The sequence below is a fragment of the Erythranthe guttata genome, chromosome 14 (assembly GCF_056151865.1).
Source record: "Erythranthe guttata isolate IM_541 chromosome 14, IM_541, whole genome shotgun sequence".
NCBI lineage: Eukaryota > Viridiplantae > Streptophyta > Magnoliopsida > Lamiales > Phrymaceae > Erythranthe > Erythranthe guttata.
This window is the reverse complement of record NC_142546.1, coordinates 24776949-24802344: the sequence shown is the minus strand read 5'-3', so window position 1 is coordinate 24802344 and position 25396 is coordinate 24776949. Positions and strand designations below refer to the sequence as shown.

General features: G+C 34.9%; 5 protein-coding genes across 5 annotated transcripts; 2 read left to right on the top strand and 3 right to left on the bottom strand.

Moving 5' to 3' along the window:
* Positions 1 to 241: 241 nt before the first annotated feature.
* On the top strand, positions 242 to 3775 carry LOC105959456 (protein serine/threonine kinase). Its single transcript, XM_012983562.2, has 12 exons — positions 242 to 505; positions 621 to 667; positions 756 to 826; positions 1024 to 1137; positions 1229 to 1404; positions 1518 to 1606; positions 1787 to 1904; positions 2059 to 2132; positions 2238 to 2285; positions 2543 to 2714; positions 3009 to 3137; positions 3302 to 3775. The coding sequence occupies exons 1-12, from the start codon at positions 422 to 424 to the stop codon at positions 3581 to 3583; spliced, it is 1404 nt and encodes a 467-aa protein (XP_012839016.2). The 5' UTR covers positions 242 to 421; the 3' UTR covers positions 3584 to 3775.
* Positions 3727 to 6930, bottom strand: LOC105974851 (MLO-like protein 1). Its single transcript, XM_088813123.1, has 13 exons — positions 6547 to 6930; positions 6380 to 6437; positions 6053 to 6276; positions 5830 to 5946; positions 5642 to 5702; positions 5447 to 5538; positions 5239 to 5313; positions 5061 to 5149; positions 4877 to 4967; positions 4559 to 4768; positions 4400 to 4467; positions 4225 to 4285; positions 3727 to 4109 (listed from the first exon to the last, which is right to left on the bottom strand). Exons 1-13 carry the CDS (start codon positions 6670 to 6672, stop codon positions 3897 to 3899), a joined length of 1485 nt encoding a protein of 494 aa, XP_088669249.1. The 5' UTR covers positions 6673 to 6930; the 3' UTR covers positions 3727 to 3896.
* Positions 6931 to 8246: 1316 nt separating this feature from the next.
* On the bottom strand, positions 8247 to 12062 carry LOC105959457 (uncharacterized). Its single transcript, XM_012983564.2, has 10 exons — positions 11681 to 12062; positions 11331 to 11505; positions 11064 to 11231; positions 10656 to 10749; positions 10115 to 10185; positions 9598 to 9649; positions 9232 to 9280; positions 8996 to 9133; positions 8794 to 8913; positions 8247 to 8680 (listed from the first exon to the last, which is right to left on the bottom strand). The coding sequence occupies exons 1-10, from the start codon at positions 11872 to 11874 to the stop codon at positions 8545 to 8547; spliced, it is 1197 nt and encodes a 398-aa protein (XP_012839018.2). The 5' UTR covers positions 11875 to 12062; the 3' UTR covers positions 8247 to 8544.
* A 786-nt stretch (positions 12063 to 12848) lies between these two features.
* LOC105959458 (guanosine nucleotide diphosphate dissociation inhibitor 1) lies at positions 12849 to 17707 on the top strand. Its single transcript, XM_088813778.1, has 13 exons — positions 12849 to 13123; positions 13927 to 13989; positions 14124 to 14207; positions 14298 to 14405; positions 14523 to 14695; positions 15254 to 15365; positions 15508 to 15588; positions 15734 to 15796; positions 16128 to 16229; positions 16517 to 16641; positions 16721 to 16931; positions 17021 to 17095; positions 17369 to 17707. The coding sequence occupies exons 1-13, from the start codon at positions 13037 to 13039 to the stop codon at positions 17417 to 17419; spliced, it is 1335 nt and encodes a 444-aa protein (XP_088669904.1). The 5' UTR covers positions 12849 to 13036; the 3' UTR covers positions 17420 to 17707.
* A 557-nt stretch (positions 17708 to 18264) lies between these two features.
* Positions 18265 to 22617, bottom strand: LOC105959453 (putative methylenetetrahydrofolate reductase (NADH)). Its single transcript, XM_012983559.2, has 12 exons — positions 22252 to 22617; positions 21691 to 22103; positions 21542 to 21602; positions 21307 to 21386; positions 21070 to 21243; positions 20059 to 20232; positions 19857 to 19957; positions 19650 to 19761; positions 19453 to 19533; positions 19185 to 19362; positions 18733 to 19067; positions 18265 to 18631 (listed from the first exon to the last, which is right to left on the bottom strand). Exons 2-12 carry the CDS (start codon positions 22096 to 22098, stop codon positions 18548 to 18550), a joined length of 1788 nt encoding a protein of 595 aa, XP_012839013.2. The 5' UTR covers positions 22099 to 22103; positions 22252 to 22617; the 3' UTR covers positions 18265 to 18547.
* Between the last annotated feature and the right edge of the window lie 2779 nt (positions 22618 to 25396).

Sequence of the window (25396 nt, the reverse complement as noted above, 5' to 3'; positions counted from 1 at the left end):
TAACGTATGCTATTTATTTAATTTTACTTTTTTTTTATACAACACCAATTTACCCATATTAATAATGTAGGTTATGAATTTATTGACTACTAATTTATATGAATTTTATTGGAATTGGAAAAATTAACTTATAAAATCATAGCAAATGGCCCAACAATATTCAACACGTACTCAAAAGCCCATCTATAATTTGGGCCCTACTTTTCTATCGGGCCGAATCAAATGGGCCCAAATACAAAACATAACAAAACCAAACTTGGTGAACTGAAACCTCATCTCCCCCAATATCGCGGCCTAACTGAAACTCCACCGCCACCGCCGCCGCCGCAGTGGCCTCCGAAACTCCACCGGTGCACACTGCAGCCCGCTATTGTTTGTTTTCTTCATCCTATTTCGCTGAATAGTCAGTAGTGAGAAAAATATGAAGCTGGATGTGGATGCTCTGCGATATCTCTCCAGAGATGACTTTAGGGTTCTTACGGCCGTCGAAATGGGCATGCGCAATGTTTGTTTCTCTCCTCTTTGCCAGTTTTATTTTTCCTTTTTTACCAATTAAAACCCTACTTCCTTACTTAATTAATTAATTAATCAAAATTTTCATGTAATTTTGACGAGTTTAGCACGAAATTGTACCGTCGGAGTTGATTGACCGAATCGCTTCCCTCAAGTGAGTTTATTTTTAGTTTCCGTTCATAGTTGATCAATGCTAGTTCTTATTCATTTATTTATACTCTGTTGTTTATATTCAAAATTAGGCATGGCGGCACATATAAAGTTTTGAAGAATCTGCTTAAGCACAAGCTCGTGCACCACGATGCTTCCAAATGTTAGTTATATACTCTTATTCTGATTTTCTTTATTTGCTTCCATTATCACAGTGTACTATTTTGCTTTAAGGTATCTTTTCCTCTATATTTTGTAGGAGTACTATATTTTCAGATTCAATTTTGTGGAACTTTGGCATTCTACACTTTTTTTTATACTATGAAATGGAATTCTGAATGCGATGTATTTTTGATGTAGATGATGGTTTTCGGTTGACATATTTGGGCTACGATTTTCTTGCAATTAAGACATTGGTCAACCGAGGAGTTTTCACTGCCGTTGGTCGTCAGATTGGTGTTGGAAAGGAGTCTGGTATAAATACATAAATACATTTATTATGTCATGGTTTTGGTATCCAGTCAATCCACAATTTGTTATTGACATATACTTCTCTGTTTTCAAGATATATTTGAGGTTGCCACAGAAGATGGTACAGTTCTCGCAATGAAGCTGCACAGGCTTGGTAGGACATCTTTTAGGGCAGTCAAATCGAAACGTGATTACTTGAGGCATCGTAGTAGCTTCAGCTGGCTGTACTTGTCTCGGCTTGCAGCGCTCAAAGAATTTGCCTTTATGAAGGTTTGGATACAATAGATACTTCTCAATTTCAAGTTATTTGCATTATTGGACGAAAACATGTGCTGCCATTTGCATCAAGTTAGTTTTGAAACTCTTGGCTTCTTCTTTGGCAGGCTTTGGGTGAACATGGTTTTCCTGTCCCAAATGCAGTGGATTGCAATCGACATTGTGTTATCATGTCACTTATCCAAGGATATCCACTGTAAGTATAAGCTCTCCTCTTTGCCAAACGCAAGATTAATATTGGCTGATTTTAAATTACCTTAATTCTGGGATTTCTCTCTCCTAGCTGAGCCCTCTCCAAGAGAGCTTGAATCATTGCTTTATTCCTCAAATTTTTCCAAATCGCTACAACTGTGTAAGATCATTCCATTTTGAGCAGTGTGCAGGTTAGGGAATTGCAAAATCCAGACACAATTTTTGATACGATCCTTGGTCTTGTTGTTCGCCTTGCAGAGCATGGACTCATTCACTGCGATTTCAATGAATTTAACATTATGGTATGCCATTCTTTGTTTTCTCAACATTTGTAATGTTGTTGATTCACCAACCCTGTTATATCTTGCTGGGTAAAAATTCTCTGTTGCAATTAACGATTTATCATGTTCTATACCAATTTTTATGCTCTATGAATCTACTTTATTTTACTTGTAGATTGATGATGATGAGAAGGTCACAATGATTGATTTTCCGCAAATGGTTTCAGTTTCTCATCGAAATGCAAAGATGTATGATGTGTTGACCAACTTCTCCCTAACTCCTTTTAACTCATTGTCCATGCTAACACTAGGAAGACTTGTATCTTCTTTTGATACTAATTTCCATGTTTTCAGGTACTTTGACCGTGACATTGAATGTATCTTTAAGTTCTTTAAAAAGAGGTATGTTTTCAGATACTAGTGCAATCTTTATGTTGATGTTGTTCGACAACTTTTGGAAGCTCACCAAATTACCGTTGTATTAATTTTCGATCAAAACCCCAAAATTTCTGGTTTCTCGACTCTCTGAATTATGAATTGAAGTCCAATTTTCAGTTGTAGTATTCATCTAAGTTATTATTCCTATTCGTTACTTGCTGCCATGTTCGTGATATATAACTACGATGCTTACATGGGCTTCATCTTGGTATCTTTATTAGGTTTAACCTCTCGTTTGATGAAAATGAAGCTGAACATGACGATGCAGAAGTAGATTCAGATTCAGATGAATGCCGGCCTCAGTTTGTGGACATACAGAAAGTTTCTGGTTGTCTGGACAAGGAACTTGAAGCAAGTGGTTTCACCAGAAAGGATCAAGAAGTTATAGAGAAGGTTCAACTTTAGCTTTTCCTCTGTCAAATATCTCTTGACAGGAATTCATATTCCAGTACTGTGCTAAATAAAAAAAAACATGTTTCCTGAAGATTCTGAAATGAATAAGTCTTTTTTTCAGTATTTTTATTTGTCGTAAAGTATATATGTTGTTGTGACTGCATAACTTGCATTACTCTGCATTGGAGTGGTAGAAGTAACAAGTAGTTTATTCTGGTACTTGTGGGCATGTTTCGTGGTATTTGGTGTTAAGTCATCTGAAATGGCTTCTCTTTTCTAATCTCTATTACACAGTTTGTCGATGGAGATGTAGAGAAAGATTCAGAATCTGATGGTGAAGAAGCTGAAGACGAAGAAGATATTGTTGATCAGATAAATGATACAAGCGTAATAAATCTCGAGTCCTTGAGCTTGGTTAAAGAGGTAAATTTTACATGTTTTCAGTTTTAGTTGTAGCCTACCTGACCATTTTGTCATTATATATGTTATGCCTCGAAAAGTCATACACAGTAGCATCTCGAGTTCTATGATTTACTTTATATTTTAATTTCATTAATTATTAAAGAAAAAAAAAATTGCTTTTTCAGGGAGAAGATAATCTAGTTGAAGATGCTTCCAAAGAAGCCGACCAAACTGAAAATAAAGACGAGGGTAATGATACACAAGCCGAGGCTGAGGCTGAAGATGATTCTGAAGAAGAAGAAGAAGATGACCCTGAACTTATAAAAAGTCTGACGAAACAAAGACAAAAGGCTATTAAAGCGGCTCATGGGAGGAGGAGAGTTGTCACCTCTAGAAATTCTTACAAGGACAAAGGTGGCAAGTCGTCTCAGAATTCCAAGCTCCATAAGCAATTAAGTAGCTGGTGAATTATTTAATTATTCTACGATCTCTACCTAGTTCCATATTCTGACTCTAAGTGTGTATGTGCTCTTAAATTCTTCATAAATCTCGACTGCGATTTTGGTTAATTTTATCGAAGCCTTGCTTGTGTAATGATAGCTACTTGTTCTTGAATACTGAATTGTAATTGACATTAATTTCATACAGAATCACTCAAATACAGGTTTTTTTTTTTTTTTTTTTCTCTTGGAAACAAGATGAAACATAAAAGTGAAACAATTATTATACAGGAATGTGACATAAAACAACATTAAAAAAAACACACTTGAAATAATGAAATTATGTAGCAGGCTCGATTTCAGGGGATTTTCCCTTGTCTTTAGGAGGTTCCTGCACTTGGATTTCTGTCATCTCAACTTTCTTGTGAAGAGGTGATTCTTTATGGTTACTCACTGATCCCTTCTTATTGTTCTTTTTTGCTTTTTGTGCCCATCCAACTAAACCAACTTGTATACGATCTTCGAATATTGCGCTATTGAATGAACTTCCCATCTAACACCACACATTGTAACCCCAAGTTATTCAATAAATTAAAAGAAAAAGAAAATGGTAACTAATAATTATTTTTTTTCCGATCAAATTCTGTTTGTTACAAACGAGAAAGTACCTGCGCGACAATGGCGTAGATAGGTAGAGTGCTGTAACTGCAGAGCAACTGCACAATCACCCTGCATTGATTGCACCACAAAATATTTAATAAATCGAAAAAAAGACAATGGCAAAAATAGTTTGGTTTAGTTTAAATCGATAATAACACACGACGAACGAACTCGTTCACTCACCCGATAATGAGCCTAGGAATGACGAAACCGACTGATCCCATGATGCAAGAATTGAAACCATACATAACCTGCACATTTTTTTTTTCATGAAATAGTTACAATAATAATGATTGTGTTTTTATAAGAAATTAATGAAAAAAAATTCAAATACTTCCATACCAGCATCCAGAAGAAAATAGCAATCTCGAATGCGTTTTGGAACAAAAGCACGTGTATCAATAAAAGGACAAGTCGAGGCTTGCGGAACCAGAAAAGATCGTCCGAAGGCTTAACAACTACATCTCCTGCAACCGCTATGTGTTTTTCTGCCACTTCTTGTGCTAATTGTGATATTATGTGCTCTAATTTAGTGCCAACTGCTAGCAAAATCTGCATACATTCAAATAGCAATATGTGTATTTTTTTTTATTTTTTTTTTAATGAAAATGTGAAAAATATATTTCAAATTAAAAAAATCATATGGACGAAGTTACTTACTAGTAGAGGAATAAACGAGATCCAAAAATATGCATGCCAACCGGTTACATTCACCAGCAAGAACAGTATCACAAATAGCCAAAGATACCAACTGGAATCAACAACAACATCAAACAAGTATTAATTAGGACACATCCAAATTTACGAAAAAATAATTAGTGAAACCGAAAAAAAAATCAATTACCTAATTCCGACGACTTTCTTGAAATCTCTTTCGAAAGCACGGGTCATGTATTTATAGAAGTTAAACTTCGGGTTCCCCTTGCAGTGATTCTGCAAGAATAAAATTCGGAAAAAATGATTTTTTTTGGTTACTAAATCTAATATTATTAAAAATTTATCCGATTTTGAGAAGTAGTTACCATAATGAAACCGAGACGAAGGGTGGTGTAATCCGATTTGCTCACTGATCCGTAGAATTGCTTGAAGAATGATTTCTAAAAAGTGTAATAACATTCTAAATTAACTCGAATTTATATATATCTTATCAGCAAATTAACGAAAAATAATTAGTAAGATAAGTTTTCGATTTTTGAAATGGACTTCTTCATATACGGATTTCTGACTTACCGTCCAGCCGAACACCGCTATTTTACTGGCACCCGAAAAATGGGCCTTAATGAATGCATCATCTTTCACACGAGTGAGCTTTTCTTGCACAGCTGCACGCGCACACACAAAAAAAAAGGTTATATAATGAGATTAAAATATTCGAATAATGAAAAAAAATGATCGATTTGATTCATCTATTTCAAAATTGTCAACCTTCTTCGGGATCGTATTCCTTCTTCTGAATCGCTTCTTCCCAATAACTCCATTGCTGTATCTATAGTATCACGAGAATACATTTGTGCATTGGTACGGTTGATGATTAAAACAAGAAATTTAATATAAGTCGAACGAGACTATACTATATATATACATTTTCTTTTTAATATTTATATTTATTTTACCTTCAATCCACCAAAGAGAATTGTTAGAGCAGAGAAGACAAAATGTGACACAGCTAGCACAAAAATGAATATATGCAGATCATGCAGCGCTTTCAGAGATAACAATGGCGCCTTCCCCTAAATAAATTTCGAACGAAAAAAAAAATTATTGGTAAAAAGAAAATTATATTATTTCAGACACAAATACTAAGAAAGTTATAAAAAAGAAAAAAAAAGATTTTACCTTCGCCTCACAATAGCCGACACCTTCCGATGCTGCTGCAGCCAATAGACGACGAGCTCCAGGTAAGAAGAAAGACGAGTCCGCCAAATGGGATTCCGATTTTACGGCTTTATCGGGATTGCAAGGAAGCCAATGATTCATCACATTCTTCGGTATGCATATTTTACTAATACTGTCTTGAAGTACAGTCAGCAACAGAGATATAAACCCCAACAACATCAACTCTGTATATATATACATATATATGTATCATCATTAGTTCATCCAAAGTCAACATTCGATATATAAATCATCTGAACTATATTAAAAAAAAAAAAAAAAAAAAACCTTCTTTGATTTTCTGCAAGGCTTGATATAGTGATGCCTGGTTTTTCTTGATGAAATACTGCATGCATCATCATCGTCGTCGTTGTTAAATGAAATAATAGTAATAATACTAAAATCGTCACGAAAAAAAAGAAAAAAACAATTAATGAAGATTTAGGTTAGGTTACCTTTCCGGCATAATGAAGGAATCGTTCGACGAATAAAGATATAGCAACAATAATGGTGCAAACGAGAGCCACAATCCATGTAGGAGTATACTCGAAAGCGGCTCCTTCGGTGCTACCTCCTGCCATTGTTGCTCTTTTTTTCTTCTCGTTCTCTCTCTCTCTCTTTCTTATTACAGTCTTTCTTTATATAGAATTATAAGTCAAGCAATTTAATTAATAAAACCGAATAGAAACTCAACTAGTTATATATAAGTACTAAATTTGAAAAACGGAATCGGTATAACGTTTGAAGAGTAGTTGGTGGAATGTTATCTGGATTGTGGGACAACTTAGTATACAGACTTCCCCAAGTAAGAAACTATAATGCATTTACTTCTTAGGAAGGTGATATATATATATATATATATATATATATATATATATATATATATATAGGTGAAAGTTGCAGTATATACATGCATACAAGTTACATACATATATATGCATATAATATGTAAGAATGTGTGATTTAGTTCTCAACATTCACATATGTGCTGGATTGATGAGAAGATGTTGATATTCGAAAAGACTTTTGCCAAGTCAACCTTCGGTACCTAGTTGTAATTTGTAACGAGAAATGGTGAACTTTATATATATATATATATAAAAAAAAAAAAAAAAAAAAAAGTCTTCATTGTTTATGAGGGTGCTAATATTTGTTTAAAACTAACTGAATCTTGAATTTATTAATAATGATTAAAAAAAATATTTTGAAAATTGAAGGAAAATGTCATTTGACATATAATAATATAACATAAAAAATAGTTGTTACTTGTAGATTTATTGCATGTCTTTTTCTGACATGACACTTGATATATCAGAAGATAAATCATAGCAGAGACTTGTTTGGCTTATGCAAAAGGGAAATGGCATGAAATTGATTTTTCGATTTTCTTTTATTTTTTATCGTTTTAATTTTCTCGAATCAGTGGCGCAGCCGAGAATTCGAGGTGACGAGGAGATTTTTTTTTCTTGAATCCGGTGACAAATCAAAATAAAATAAAATTAAATTTTACTTTCTCCCCTTGTACTTTAGCTCGGCATTACTTTACCCCCTCCCACTCTTGATTGCATTGATTTGCCCCTTGCACTTGAAAAATTATCTCAATTTGGCCCTTGCTTTTAGTTGTCAGACATTTGACTTTAACACCGTTTGATCTAAGCTCTGAAATTACCAAAACGCCACCTATCTCAGTTTAAATAATTATTAAAAAAAACGACAAAAGAAAATCAAGACAACGAGAAAATATAGTCGCCAGCCACAATTTATTATTTATTTTTTAATTTTTTTAATAATTACTTAAACTAGGAGGGGTGATTTTTTTTTTAATTTTCAAACTTAGATCAAACGGTGTTAAGGTCAAAAGTTTGAAAACTAACGATGAGGGTCACATCGAGACAATTTTTTAAGTACAAAGGAACAAATTGATACAATCGAGAGTTGAAGAGGGTAAAGCGATATCGAGCCAAAAGTACAAGAGGGGGAAAGTAGAATTTATAACAAAAACAAAGAAGTAAGTTCACATAGGTCAACCACGTGTGTAAAAAAAAAAAAAAAAAAAAAAGGAGTTCATACTATAATTGCATGGACTTGGTATTAGTCAATAAATATATAGTAATATAACACTATTATGAATTGATTAGCAAATAAAAAAGGGTAGTTAGTGTGTGTAAAGATGAAACTGCAGTAGACATGCATCATATTATTTTGTGGGTTAGTTGTCAATTACAGACCGGGTAAACGCTGGTCGCGTGTTGACTAATTGCACAGGGTTGCACGATGTGGCATTTAATTAATTTAATTTATTTATTTGTTGGAAATAAATAAATTAAATTAAATTAAATTAGTTGGCCAAAACAAAAACATCATAAAAAATGAACCAATTTTGGAGAAAAAAAACAATTAATAGTATTAAACTATGATTAAATTCATCTATTTTTTTTTCCTAGCAACTTAAATCATGCACTCGAAGCAGCTCCGATGATATAGTCGCGCCTAGTTGCGACAAATTTTTGGCGAAATTCGTTAAATTTTCCTCGGTTAATTGCTTCTCTTATCATGCGGAAGAATCCTAGATAATGATGCGCATTATGACTGGAGAAAAAAAATACGACAGAACCATCGCCATGTTACGACATTTAAATTAAAAAAGAAAAAAAAAAAATTGCAACTTTAATAAATAATGGGCAAAGGAGATGAATACTTACATTTCTAAAAGAATATGAGCCAGCATTTCATGAGTGTTGAACAAATGGTTTAAGTAAGCCTTTGTGTGTTTCTGACACGTGTAGCACTTGCACCCCTCGAGAATCGGCGATGCATCTTTTCTGTAAAATGAAATTTTGAATAAATGTGCAAAATAATATTAAAATTCCGAGACATTTTTTGTGGAAACGGACGAATGATAACCTGTAAATGGTTGCTTTCAGATTGATCTTTGTGCCATCTCCACAAGAATCGGTTAGCTGGTCTTCGGAACCATGTTTCGCGATTCCCTCCGAACCAAATGTTAATGCAAAGCCTCCAAGGGTAAGATGGTAAATATACCTGTCGAACATTTTTAACTTTATTTAAAGAAAAACTTAACTAATAAAAGAATCGTGTCATTGTTATTGCAAAAATGGTTGCTGAGATTGAGAACATACGAGGAGTCAAATAGGTCAATGCCTGCTGCAACACCTTGCAAGACTTCCTCTACAAAATTGAAAATCGAACGAGATTAAATATTGATCAAAGCAATACTAAAGTCTATAAACTAGAAAATCCACATCGAAAATTATTACATCCTGCCCAAAAATTAAGGTGTCACAAAGTCCGTTTGGTAGATCAAGCACAACAGATTTCATATATCACAGATCAAATACAATCAAGAAGTTATGAGGTACTCTGATATCATTTATTAGTGTTTTGCCTACTAAAATGGTTGCAATTCAAAAAAAGTGCAAAAGTTTGAAACGAGAGATTCCGTCAGAGAAAAAGGAATAAATTTGAAATAAGATATTAGTGAATACCTGGAAGTCCAAGACCACATATCTGGCGCGGCTTATCCTCTGGTAAACATTCCTGGCATAACATAAGCAACTAAGCACATATCGAATATGACAACTTGTAGAATAAATCCAATTAAAAATAGAAAATAGAAGGACAATAAAGTAGTGATAGCGTCATCGTATTTTTTTCAATATGAATATCTCTGCATTTTCCTCTTCTTTATTACTATTCTGTGAAAAGTACCCTGTATCAAGGCACCACCTATTCATATGGACAACTACGTTCTTCATAATAAACTGCTGTAGCAAATAGTAAGAACAAATCAAAAAAAAAAATTGAATGCTTAGAGATTTTTTCCTTTTCATTTTCCGACACCCATCAAATTCAATCTAGCATGGTTGTGATATCCTAAATCCCTATGTACATCTGCGGTTACATGCATAACATAAACTGCTTTTCTTATGAATCAATGCCATTTTTTCCTGAATTTTACACTACAGTGAAAATAGAGAAAATGGGAAACTAGATAACCCGTACGGTAATCGCATTCAAAAGAGCAGGGCGTTCGTCCATACTCTCTCCAAGGCCAAAGCCACCAATGCAGAAACCTGTACAGTACAGCAATAGATTCTTAGTATGGGTAATGAAATAGGCTGAGATGGACACAAAATGATACATAAAATCCTGAATTTACATTTTCTTATTTATTGGATTATGGCATTCTGATGTAATAGAAAAAGTCAAAATGTGTTTATTCTAACTCATTTTCAAATTGTTTATCCTGAAAATCATTTGAAGATACACAACACATTTTCAAAACATGCAGCATGTTTTCTTTCCTACCCTGTTTCCAAATCCTAACTCCAGTTTCATACGCAAGAAGTCCATTTCCGTAACAATCATTTCCAACTTCGGATATCAAATTCTATTGAAGTAAAAATCAGATTAAAATGAAAATAGAACCAAATATGTTTTTAAGATTTCTTCGAACCAAGAACAAAGTCAGAAGTGATTCAAAAATTGACATCATATATAATTCGCCAGATAATAGTCATAGAGTCTAACTATCCATGAGCACCTGAAACATCTCTCTTTGCAACTTCTAGAGCACAGCGTTTCCGTTCGTCGATTCTAGATCCTCCAACTATGGACCCAAATACAGCTCCACCTGTCTGTAGACAGTAATTAATATATGTAAAAGGAACGTACTCAACAGTTCATCTATGTTACTATACGGCACATGAAATTACACGCATATACTCAGTGACATACATAACAGAAAATACTACTCCTTGTCTCTTTCCATTTGTGACTAGCGTATTATTAAAATTCATAAATGCAGAGTAAAAGATGCAATCCCGGGCAGAAAGGATTCTAGAGTGATTGATAATGTCAATAATTCTATGTTAACGGTTAATCAACGTGTCACTAATATGTTTGCAATTTCTCATGATTTTTTAGTGAACGGAACATAATCAGCACATACATTCTTGGCAAAAGGTGATTTTATGCAATCATCAAGCCATCTCAAAGTACGATCAACTGATGTTTTGTTCCTCTTCTCAGAAACCCAAGCAGGAACTTCATCTGCCAATGTGGACCACATATTGGGCTTCATCGAAGATATCATTTCCATGTACTGCACCGGTTTTATCTGTCATTTCTCAAAATCATCAAGTCAAATTCACATAGTTAAACCAGTTGCGACTACTACTCTAATAATAAGAAGAAAAAAAATTGCAAAAAGTTCTACCAGGAGGCGACCACAAGGAGTCTCGAAAGAAGCTCCTGTCTTGTTGGCGCTCTGATAATCCGGTAAGGATATAATGCCATCCCTCGGAACGGCCGCGAACACATGTTCCTGCAAACCAAGCATCTGATGCAGCCCTCCTATCTCGGATATCGTTTTCATCGATATGCTTTCTAAACTGGAGAAACCACAAATGAGTAAGGTCAAGGAGTAAAGGGCTTATGCTGACTACTAAATTCTTTAATTATAAGTTTCAACTCATCACCCCTCAGCTAGACATATTCACAAACACCTACCCTGCAACTACAAATAGCATCATAACTAAAAATTCTAACACAGAGGAAAAAACTTACAGATGAAGAGGGCTGAATTGGAGGAGGCGACAATCCGGGGTGGGAAGAGAAGAGAGCATGTCGGGTGAAATGAAGGTGGGCAGACCCTTGCGGGTAGTGAGGAGAAGAGCGGGAGTTTCAAACGAACAGCTTCCCACCTGCAATAAGCCTGCTCGACCTCCGCCATTGCTCAAAGCTTTGACGCTGAAATTCATCTTCCCTCTCTTTTGCGATCACAGATTTATCAGTTCTCTTGAACTAACAACGAAAGAGAAAACAGAGAGTTCTAATTTGCATGTTCGTGTTGTTGGCGGTAATTTCAACTGAATAATGTTTCTTGAATATCGTTATAGGGTTTATGATTTAGGGTTTTAGATTAAGGTAATCTTACCCGCCATTCTTTAAAAAATAATTACAAATATTTGTACTATTATTTATAATATTTCTAAAAGTTTAACTAATTAATTAATACTGAAAATTAAATATATTATCATACTTAACTATTTTTCTATAAACATTTTTGCTATTGTATTTCTACACTTTCATAAGATGTTCTTTAATCTATCTATATAACTATAAATTTAAGTGAGATCCATTAAAATTATGTTTTAACTCCTTTTTATATATTTTTTTACGAAACGGTTGTTTTTCCCTGGTTTATTACGTTTTTTTGAATTTTAATAGCACATAGTAAAATTTAATAATGTAATATAAATGTTACATATTAAAATTTAACAAATTGAATTTACTATCTTTATCTCTTAAAATTTGAGATATATTGATGAAAAATAGGAGACTGATAATTGTTGAAAATTATAGTTAAATTATTAGTAGAGAAAAAAATATTAAAAATAAATAATTAAATAATTACAGATGTATCATTAGAGTAGGATTATTGAGGATTTAGTTTCAATTTTGATAATTGTTGAAAATTATAGTTAAAAATTAATAGAGAAAAAAAATTAAAAAAAATTAAAAAAAACAATTATAATTTTTAAGGTTACCTAGCGCTTCTTCCTTTTATATACTGTATAAGATATTAGTGTGTTAGCATATAAATTGGCACTTACATATTAGTGTTAGCATTATACTTTATAGTATCATATTGTAATTTTGGTAATTATATTTAAACGAATTTAATGATAACAAATGAATTAAAAAAGAAAATAATCTAGGGTAAATGAGTTTGTTTATTCCCAACGTTTTCTATATAAACACGCGCCATTTGCGTACTCTCCCAATAAAAAAAGCAATTGGAAAGAAAAGCCCACGCTATTTCCCTTTCTCCGCTGATCTGATTGATCTGTGTATGTGAATTTCTCATTCTTTCGTTGCCGTTTTTAGATTGTTGATTTTGAGTCGAGGAATCAAATTAACATGGATGAAGAATACGATGTGATTGTGCTGGGAACCGGTTTGAAGGAATGCATCCTCAGCGGCCTTCTATCCGTCGATGGCCTTAAGGTGGTTTCCCTTTCCTTTTTTTTTTCATAAACAATTTAAATCAGTGATTTATTTTTTTTATTACGCTTTGCAATTTTGAGTTTGAGATGATACGTGTTGGCATTTCTTCCGATTCATCTGGTTTTTGGTTTAGCTGAAAACGTATCAGTAATCAGTTGGTTGTTTGTTTAGTCGGAGATTGGATTTAATTTTGTAATTGCTGTTTTGATGTTCAACGAATTCGGTTTTGATTTTCGTACGACGCAGCTAGGCCAGAATCTGAAGCCAAATTTGTTTCCGTAATTTTTTTTTGTTTCATGCAACCTATTTTGTTTTCTATGAAATGTTTGTCGAATTAGTGTTAGCCGTTGCGGCGGTACGTAGTATTATCACATGGAATAGTAGTTCACACTGGCTCAAACTTGTAGATCTTGTGTCGCAGATGCATTTCGAATATATTTGGTACTGTCATTTCCCTCGGATTTAGCGTGGTTAGAATTTTGTGTTTTATGGTGCTGGTCTTCACTGCGCATGTTTAGTCGTCACGCTTGTGGTTGAGAAATTTACCATACTTGACAAGTTAACTGTCTTAATCGTATTTTGAGTCATTTAGATATTCTGATGGTTAGTTTTCCGGTAATCTCCAAAGAGGTAGCTGAATTTGTTTCAAACTCGTTGATGTTTTCTCCACATGATTCTGCCATCTAGTGTTTGTATTATTACAAACTAAAAATTTCTGTCTAGTACTTTGTAAATATTGTTTTGAGCTTACGGTTGTATTTCAATGTTACTTCGACTTGACCTTGTCATGTGTTTAAAATTAGGTTTTGCATATGGACCGCAATGACTACTATGGCGGTGAATCAACTTCGCTCAATCTTAATCAGGTATTCCTTTCATGTATTTTGGCAAAGAGATGTATGTGCCACTTAAAACACCCAAATGATCGCATTAAAGGTAATATGCGTACTCCTCATATATATCATGTATTAACTTTTGATGTATATATTTTTGGGTTCAGTTGTGGAAAAGGTTTAGAGGAAGTGATAAGCCTCCAGCTCAATTGGGTTCCAGTAGAGAGTATAATGTCGACATGATCCCTAAGGTTTTTATGATCCCCATCTTCGACATCATTTAAAAGAATTCGTTCCTAATGTCTTGTTTTATTTACTAATGCTATTTTAATTCATCTCAGTATATTATGGCAAATGGTGCTCTGGTGCGAGTCCTCATTCATACTAATGTTACTAAATACTTGAATTTCAAAGCTGTTGATGGAAGCTTTGTGTTCAACAAGGGAAAGGTATTATCGTTGTTTTTCATGTTATGCCGTGTTCTTTAAACTACATTCTCTTGTGGGTTTTTTTGTTCCAAGGATTATCAATTCACTCTGAATTTTGTGGTGTATTTGATGCAACAGATTCACAAGGTGCCTGCAACTGATATGGAGGCGCTGAAGTCACCGCTCATGGGTATATTTGAAAAACGACGTGCTCGGAAATTTTTCATTTATGTACAAGATTACAAAGAAAGTGATCCTAAGACACATGAAGGAATGGATTTGACTAGAGTTTCTTTTAAGACACTCATCGCGTAAGCCCTCTTGACCTTTTTGTTTTCCTTAATCACTCAAATTGCTTCTACTCTAAATGATTTATCATCCTTAATATATTTCAGAAAGTCGATTAAGTTTGATTTAAAGCATTTCTATTGGTGTGCCAGGCTTCTGGGCTGAGCTTTTAAGCACTCATGCTTTGTTATCTAGGCCATACTTTAGAAAGAATTACAATCTTAGTATCATGAAGCTTATAAGTAGTGGATTACATCAAAGATGGATTGGCATACATGTTTTGCAGCTCTATGTTGCTAGAGAGTTTTCGCTTATTGGAACACTTGGTGTAACAAAAATCTTCACTGCTAACATGAATATTTGTATCGTGTTGTTGGTTTTAGCTTAACTCTATTATATCCTTGTGCATCGCCGTTATTATAGTTTTATATAGGATGCCTTTTTTGTACTGTAAATTCTCAGCATTATTATGTCATCTTCCTTATGTGCACGACCAGACCCCAGATAAATGTTAACAAATCCGAGCTAGGAGAAGGAATATTACAGAAGATGCTGTTATTGACATTTTGAAATTTGAACAGAAAATATGGTCTCGATGACAACACTCTGGATTTTATTGGTCACGCATTAGCCCTCCACAGAGATGACCGTTACTTGGATGAACCAGCACTGGATACTGTGAAAAGGATGAAGGTAACTCTTTATTGACTCTGTAAACAAGTAATTAGTTTATGTTCTGTATTCTCCTTGATTGAAACGAGGGTCCGGTAGTGGGGGTACCTGGACTTTGCGACTCCTGATGTTCCTCTCTGACGTATTTTCTTTCGAATGATAGCTTTATGCTGAGTCTTTAGCACGTTTTGCTGGAGGATCACCTTATATTTATCCTTTGTATGGCCTTGGAGAGCTTCCTCAGGTATGCCACTTTCTTCAATATTTATATATCTGCCTTGTTATTGTTTGTTTGCTCAATTTTATATATCTTGTTCTTACCCCACCCTATATTTCTTCTTTCTCGCTCTCTAAATATTTACTTTGGTTTCTTATTTTTATTTCACCAGGCATTTGCTCGTCTGAGTGCTGTATATGGTGGGACCTACATGTTGAATAAACCTGAGTGCAAGGTATTAAATATGCTCATTATTCTCTTGCCTCCCCCTCTCAAATCTCTCAAAAGAAAGAAAATTATACTCAAAATAAATTAAAAAATAGGGGAGACAGGTTCTCTTGTTGATATAACATATAATTGATTATAATGTTCAATTTTTTTATTTTTTTCCTTCATTGACCACATTTAGCGTATAAAAAGAGGATGATTCTGAAAGTTCCAAGACAAACAAATTGAGTGTATTAAACAAAATATGTGCTTAGGGTCATTGTTTTATTTTCGGTGTTGACGGTTGTCAAGGTAGATATTCCTACTACAAGTCTTGACATGAATTAGTCAAAATGCAGGTAGAGTTTGACGAGGAAGGCAAGGTGTGTGGTGTTACATCAGAAGGGGAAACAGCCAAGTGCAAAAAAGTTGTATGCGATCCTTCCTACCTTGACAGCAAGGTAACTCTCACTTCAAAGTTATATTTGGACACTATCCCATATTCTTTTTTTTTTAAACATGATACCGAAGTAAATACCTCGTGTTTTTCCAACTTTTAAAAGCACATTGGAATCTTTTTGTACTTCAATGCATGTACAGGTCACTGGTAATAAATAGTTCAGTTGCTAACCTCTTAATTATTTCTCGAGGCATGTAACATTATTACGAAAATCATGTCTCCGTTCTAAACATATCTCTGCTTTTCCATTTGCTATTATGGTGAACAATGACATGAGCTGTGTTACAGGTTAAGAAGGTTGGCAAAGTCGCCAGAGCTATTGCTATAATGAGCCACCCGATTCCTAATACCAATGATTCTAACTCGGCACAAGTTATTTTACCTCAGAAGCAGTTGGGTCGCAAATCGGACATGTGAGTAACTTATCTGATCTTGCCCTAAGATTGCAATCTAAAAATTCTCAATTTCTGATACGGCTTGGTTGTTATGCAGGTATCTATTTTGTTGCTCGTATTCCCACAATGTTGCTCCAAAAGGGAAATATATTGCATTTGTCTCAACTGAAGCGGAAACTGATAACCCTGAGAACGAACTAAAGCCTGGTATTGATCTTCTTGGGCCCGTGGACGAGATATTCTTTGAGACCTATGACAGATTTGAACCAGTCAACGAGGCTTCTGTGGACAATTGCTTTATATCGGCAGTAAGTTCTACCGGATTTTGTTTCTTATTACAGTGCTTAATCATCTATATTTTAATAGTGTATAGTTGCTAATAAATTCTAAATTACAGAGTTATGATGCCACAACTCACTTTGAATCCACCGTTGTGGATGTGCTGAATATGTATTCAATGATTACTGGAAAGGTGAGTTGAACCTTTTGCTCCTCATTTTTATAAGGTGCTTCGCATTTTTATACGACTCTGAATCTCCTAATTCATTCCGTCTCTCCCCCTACCTCTCTCTTGTGCATATTCATACTATACACTCTCTAGGTCAAAAGATCTTAGCTATTATCATTTATCACAGATGTTCTTTTAGAACCACCCCTTGACCATCATAAATTTACTGTTTTATTTCGAAAATGTCCGGTTTTTGTGGATAATATACAGTGATTCATATTTTTCTTTTCGTTTCAGATTCTCGATCTTAACGTGGACTTGAGTGCTGCAAGTGCAGCTGAAGAGTGAGAAAACTATTTTTTCCCTTGTCCTTGCACGTGCTTGAGTTTTATCCCCTCGATATCTTTAGGATAAGCAGTTGAAGATAGACTTGTCAAACTCTCTTTCTTAAGTTCTCTTTATCAAATTCAAGTTTCCAATCTAAATGCACCTTTCAGTTTTGTTTTCTTTGATTAAGATATAGAGCGAGTTATCTGCCTATGAAATCCAAATACATATCCTGAATTTTACAACTGCAGAAGAAGTATTGCAGTGATGAGTTTTTATTTTATAAATTTGAAAACATTTTTTTTTTTATTTCGAAAACAATTTGAAAATACAATTTTTTTATGAAAGCATCTTTGAAAAATGAACAATCTATATCTATACTATCTGGAAAAAAAAAAAATACCAATACATATAGCAGTATAGGTTCCTCTCGTTCTTTGCAAGAGTTAAGGTTATTAAGTACACTTTGCACCCTAAAGTATAGCCTATGCAACACTTCAAATAAATACTTACTGTAAGATTTGAAGGGCAATTAAGTAATATAATCTGACAATCATACTGTTTGGATAACACTTGGGCTCCATTTAACTCTTTCTTTCCTCTTCAACATTAATCAGATTCTTAAGAGTTTGAGGCAAACTATTGTGCTCTTGTGTACACTATAGTTAGTTTTCACCATAAATGTATACACCACAATCACACACGTATACGAGTAGTTATCTATACACAAATATGGTGAGATCTTACCTGATAAATTTCAGTGGGCGCAGCATCTAGCAAACCAGCTATGATCTATACGTGTAATGAGCTTCCAAAAAAATATCGTCGAATATATTTTCGGAATAGAAATGTGAGAACCGCAAACATATTAACACTTGAAACTATTATTGAAATTTCATCACTTGAATCACACAACCAAGGCTTCACATTAGCCTATGCGTGTAAAATTCAAAAACAAATACGAAAAATGTAGGGTTTAGTTTTACATCAAAAATCCCATGTAATGTAAATAACATAGAGCTACACGGGGTAGTAAATTATAACTCGAAAGGGAGGTACGTATAATGAATGACTCTGATGAATACAGCAGAACAATAATACATAAATAAAGAAGGGGTGAAAAAGAAAAAGACGTGATTTTAAACCATTTCAAATGTTTTTAAAAACAGCAAACAGATCTCCACCAACGTAGTCATTATCGACCAAGCTGACCAAGTAATAGCTGCTCTCCACCTGTACACACCCCCAAACAGTTCAAGAAAAAGAAAACATGTAATAACTACAAAATTAATTATTGACTTTTTTTTTTCTTTTCGAGATGTATTAAATCTAACCTCCTCGAGTAATTTCTTGGAAGGGTCAGCCTCTGGGTAGCGTTTAGCCCATCCCCTTGACCATATAGCAAAGGCTTCGTCTTTCCATATCATGAAACTTGCGGGGTCCACAACAGTAGGCTGGACGATTTCCTTTGCAGGGAAAACTCCCCAAGTGACAGCATTCACATCGGTTTTGTTTGCGTTAGATATCCAATTTCCTTCTTTGTTCACAGCCATGTAGGTAAGAGATGGGAAGAGTTTGCAGTTATTGACTAGAGCATTCAAACTATCCTTGGAGCAGAAAAATTCTAAGTATGCCTTCTGGTAGACATATCCACCTGGCCCACCCCATCCTGTAAGAACCGAAAATTCAATAACAGAGAAATTGGATCAACAACAATATATACATACAACTGATGTTAACATGCAATTAAAGAAAAAAATATCTAATAACAGTGAAGAAAAATTACCAACAGACGGGGAGTCAGAGCGGGCTCCATTAACAGCTGGTTGGCTGTTGATAGTGAGAAAGCCTTTCAAGTTAATGCTACCCAGCTGTTCGTTAATCACTTTAGTCTCTGGCTGAAGCCCGTCTAGGTCAGACCATGGACTGCTTTTGAGTTTCCCGAGGCAGAACTTCACGAATTTCTGATGCATTTAAAAATCCGTAAGGACTGGATATGTAATCATCGAACTTTTAAAGATGGTATAAGCTGTAATCAAAAGACGGTATCGTACCTCATAAATATCTTCAACATTTTTCAAAGGAACGGCCCATTCTTCGTTGAGTTTCTTATCACGCGAACGAGGCTTCATGAACTGTAAAATATTATTACAAGGTTTAATGACTGTTTTGCTTTCGGGTGGCAACAGAATATATGTACTTGCAACATGACAAGCCAAGCAAATTATTAGGATTTCATGGAAGTTCATGCCTGGTAATCAGTGAGAGCTCCATATGATGCATTTCGAGAATCTCCCCATCTACCATGTGGGAATTGGTCCCAACCAATAGTACGTGAGATATAGCTTTTGGGACGATTAGCCCTAACAATATTCGCCAAAGTAGATCAGTTGTCTATAAACTAGAATTTATGGACAAAAAATATGAAAGGTTCTCAATGTGAAAATAACTTTCTTACCAGAATATGGGACGAACATCTTCTTTTACACGGAAATAATTTGCTGGACGTCTCCATGGCAAAGATCTTGAAATTTTGGATTCCTCAATCAGCCCAAGGTTCTGCAAATAGAGATCTACTTAAGCCTCGTGTTTTCATTCAACCTAGTCGCATAAAGATTTAGTTCTGAAGCTACACAAATTGACAACTAAAGAAAACTAACCATCAATATTGCCAATGCAGATTTATCCATGTTTAATGTGTAGAGATGTACAGTTTTGATCCCACTGGCAATAATTTTCTTGCACATTTCTGTTCCTTGGTGAATTCCATAAGCCCTGACAGCTTCTTCATTATCCTTGATAGGTTCCAAGGCAGCCATAATCTCTGCTGGAATCTACAGTACAACATTGTATAATGTATAAATAACTGAATGGGTGGTTCAATGGCATACAAAGAATCGGTGGGACATCAAGACCACTATTGTTAACAACAGATGTACCAGAATAAATGTGAAATCAAATAATGTATCTACGAAATGCGAATAGACGACTTAATAGTAAACTCAAGCCCAAATTTTTATCTTGCATGAATGAGACAAGTAACGTAATTTGCTCCTGCTGATCTAGGAGCTGATGAGGATATGCATCATCCAAATTTCACAGATGAAAGCAAGATTCTGAAGTGAATCACAGTTAAATGTTCTAACAGAGGTTTAATGCACTTGACTCCCTGTCGTGCATGCTATAACGTTTGTGACCAAGAACTGTAACTCAAAGAAAATAGTACAGACTAGCTTTTGTCACTTCTCTTGCCAACATTATATGGATTGCAACAATTATTCAATCCAATGATTATAAAACCCAGTTAATACCATAATGCGTTTCAGAAATTTTCTCCCTTTGTGCAATAATATATGGAAAGGCAATTGTCAAGTGAATTTACTAAAATTTGTACGAAAACATCTTCTGATAGAAGAACTCTGAATCTACACTCTTACTAAACTTGTCATTCTTCTTACTGAAGCGGATTTTTATTATATAAAAATGACGTATGCTTTATAACCTAGGGAAATAAAATTTCTCATGTTTTCACCATCTAAAAACTGCTACTCAGAAGACACGAGCCTCTGAAGGCACACAAGCTACCACATTTTCATGAAGCTGGCATTATTGTTATAACGGATATTCGTTAAGTAAGAGAATCAAGCAGTCAGAGAAAGTTCAGCTCATACCTTAGTTTTGCAGAAACCAGTCATGCGAAGGAAGCCCTTGTAATTATTAATGGGCATAATACCAGGCACAATGGGACAGGTTATTCCAATTTGACGACAGTCATCGACAAATTTGAGGAAAATGTCAGTATCATAGAAGAGTTGAGTTACAATCACATCAGCTCCAGCATCAACCTACAAACGAAACATCACCAATTTAGTGAAACTAAAGTAAAACCAGTAAAAGATGCGGGTTACCTTTTTCTTGAGATAAGCAAGATCACTTTGATATGCCTCTGCCGATGCCCCTCCCTCCTGAATAACATCAGGGTGTCCCTCTGAATAAATGACGAGAGGATACAATACGAACAAATCCCAGTCAGATAGTTGATTGCAAATTGCAATAGGAATGTTTGACATAAACAAATTATACATAAATTTAGAGATTTTTTTTAAATTATTAATCACAGTAACAAAAACAAAGAATTAGCACCTGGATAACCAGCAACAGTAATCCCAAAGTAGTCACCATATTCAGAACGGATATGCTTGACCTGCAATTCGCACATACATTAATCACAGATCGAATCGAAGGTCCATTTACACATTCATCCATCTAATCGAAGCAAATCTAATGGTTACCAGGTCGAGTGCGCAAGCGAGCCCTCCCTCGACTTGGACGAACTTGTCCTGGCCGTGAGGCGGGTCGCCACGCAGAGCGAGAACATTCTGGATGCCGTTAGACTTGATGGAGGCCAAGGCGTGGTCGATCTTCTCGACGGGCATGTTGGTGCAGGTGAGGTGCATCATGGTCTCGACGCACACCATGTTCTGCATGCGGTTGGCGATCTCCAGAGTCAGATCCGCCGTGGATCCGCCGGCGCCCCACGTGATGTCGCAGAATGTAGGGTTGTGCACCACCATCCGCTCCATCCTCTCGAACAGGTTGTCCACGCCGTCCTCCGTCTTCGGCGGGAAGAACTCGAACGAGAACACCACCCGATCGTCATTCGCACGCGCCGCCTCCTGGATCTTCTCTATCACCTTCATCTTCACTGTTTCGAAAAAAAAAATAAAAAATCCAAAAAAAAATCAATTCAAAAACAAAATTCCAATAAATATTTATACAATTAAAAAAACAAAACTACTGGCGGAATGCAAAAAGGGGAATGTGAATTTGAGCTACCGACAAAAAATTCTCACCTGAATTAATCCTCAAAACCTAAAAAGTTAGATCGGATCTGTAAATGTTGCTATATAGCACTGATATGCGAATGGATATCTCACTGACTTTGGATTTATGAAGAAATAATGGGGATAGGAAGGTAGGTAGAGGCCGTCAGTGCTCCGTTAGTGTTGAGGGGCTAAATTGTCTTTACACATTACCGGCACCAACGATTGAACAGTCCAGAGGCTAAAGTCATTCACCAACCAACCTAAATAAAAGGAAATGACTAATCCACCCTCACCTCTTTCTTAAACGGTTGAATCTCTGTTATATCAGATGTTAGATGCAGTTTAGATTTAGGGTGGTGTTCGTGGTGGGTTCGCGCCATTATGTGTAATTGTGACTGATTTGTGTTGCAATTGGGATTTTGTTTTATGTGTCAATAGTTTTTTTACAAAATTAAAATTGATATTATTATGTGTGTTTTGAATGAATATTAATGCATTAGTGAAAAGTTTAAAGTAACTTTTACTATTAAAACAAAAAACATTAACTAAAATGGCATATAATTTGAAACAAATGGATGTATATGTAACATAAAATTAACCAAACTAAGTGAAGTATGAGTGATAAACAAAACTACAGTTAGACCTCTAAAAATTAATACAATTGAAATTAGTAAAATTATATTTTATTTAACAAAATATTAGATTATCAAATTAAGATTTTAATAGGTTGCCAACGAGGATTGTGGGCTCAAATTCTACTATAAATAATTATCGATTGAGTTCAATAAAGCCCATGGGCCATGGTTTTAGGGTGAAAGATGTTTTGATTTGAAAATGATATATTTTTTTATGAATAGATATTTATTCAAGTATCGATGCCACATCCAAAACAATAACTATGTTCATAGCCCTCTCTCGTACCAATTCCGAACATATTCATACAACGATTAATTCAACCAATAGGGAACAATTAATTAGGGTTCAATAAAGCCCATGGGCCATGGTTTTAGGGTGAAAGATGTTTTGATTTGAAAATGATATATTTTTTTATGAATAGATATTTATTCAAGTATCGATGCCACATCCAAAACAATAACTATGTTCATAGCCCTCTCTCGTACCAATTCCGAACATATTCATACAACGATTAATTCAACCAATAGGGAACAATTAATTAGGGTTCTATACAAAACGGGGATTATATAAATACCGGGGAAGTTGATGAGTTAACGCACCAAGGATTATATTTATACTGGGAAGTTCATCAATGAGCAATTTGTATAATTAAATAATATTCGGGCCAGCCCCAGCCCATCCAAATAAAATCAAATTGGATGTAGCGTTGGGCCGAAACAGTGGGCCGGAACGTAAAAGTTTAGGGCGTGAGCTGTGTTACTAGTCATCCTCTGGGGAACTTCTTCGAAGTGGACGAACCTGCGGCAGCGGTAACAATGTCACTTGTTCCTTTAACAACGAATTAGTCATCCTCTGGGAAAACAATGTCATTTGTTCCTTTAACAACGAATTAGTCATCCTTTGGGAACTTCTCCATACTTCTATTTATACTAGACCACCTTAATGGACGGTGTATATCTACTTGATCCAATGGCTAGCAGTTGTTTACTAGAACACTCCAAAAATTTCCTAAAAAATAAAATTTTCTAAAAGATATCTAAAAGGGAGAAAAAAAATATCTACAAATGGAGGGTTATCGGAAGTTTTCTAAAATCCTCTAAGAATCTCTATCAAGTCTATTTAAACATAATTTGAGCTTTTATGTAGATACAGATTAAACAAATAACGATCGAAATGGAGAGTAGAACTTCAGAAGAATCATCGATTAACAGATCATCGATTAACAGAGATCATCAAGAAAGAGATCATCAAGAAAAAGAAGCAGACCATCGCCATCGGGAAATGACAACGAGCTGATGTTTCTTCTTTTTTTATCTCATCGGTTTCTTGATTCCTACTTGTGTTTTACTTTTTTTTGATGAGAATAAGTTGGATATGTACTTTTTAGTTATAATGATTCTTGAACTTTAATATTCATTTAATGTTCCAAAACAATAAATTAATCTGTTATGAGGATTATTGTATGTAATTGTGTAAATGATAACTGCGGAATCAACGTCGGGCATTAGTGCTTTTGAAAACCACACGAGAGGTATAGGTTCGAGAATAATGAATCGATGGGATTTAAAAAGGGCAGTGGACTTGGTAAATTCGAGAAAGGGATGCGGATTCCTTTTCAGTCCATCGTACGCCTTACAAGGTTGGCGCTGGGGAATTTTTTCGAGGTAGAAAAGTCTGATTCGGTAGCAGTGGCAGCAGCGGCTGAGGAGTATCGTAAGTCTCAAATCGAGCTACTTAAGGCTCGGAAAAAGGCCCTCAAAGAAAAGACGGAACTTGGACAAGGCACGGAGCAGAGCTCAATAATGGAAGTAGAGAAAAAGTATTATGTTAGAAGGAAAGACCTGTCTAATGAGGCAAGGCCCATTTTCAGACAGCCCCTAAGAAGAATTAGGTTTCTGCTGCAGTAAAAAAGGTTTACGTACAAACAAACTTTGTTTTCATTAGTTCTTGGGTCCGATAAAAACGAGTGAGGGATGAACGGAAAATATTATATCGCATTTTTTTTTTACCAGCGAATGTTGTTGTGTAAATGAATTTTTTTTTGTTGTTGACTGATATTCAATTCTTCGTGTATGCGTTTCGTTGTGATCTTTGTCCATTACTTGCAGTAGTTGGATCTGAGTTTAGTGTCTTACTTTAAAGTTTAAAGCTATATTGATGGGAATCGGGATCGAGGCATAACGGGGAAAGATCTAGTTTGTGATATATCTATTTCCTAGGTTTTGTGTGGCAAGCAATTGAATTTGATGTTCTATATAGTATTCTCTCTTGTTTAGGGTTTATAGTCTTGTCTGATGGGACAACAATGGTTTGCATTTGAATTGTTCTTGTGTAAATTGGCTTGTAAATATCGGATTGTGTTGCATCGTAAACTGTATTTTTGCACTATACAGTACAAGTTAGAGAATATTTTAACGGAATCTAAAAGTTTCTATTGGATTAGACATTATAAGGATGAACTCGTAAGAATATTCATAGTTGATGGGTGATTGTAATTTTTTAAACATAAAGATTTTTTCGTAATTTCACTTAACTT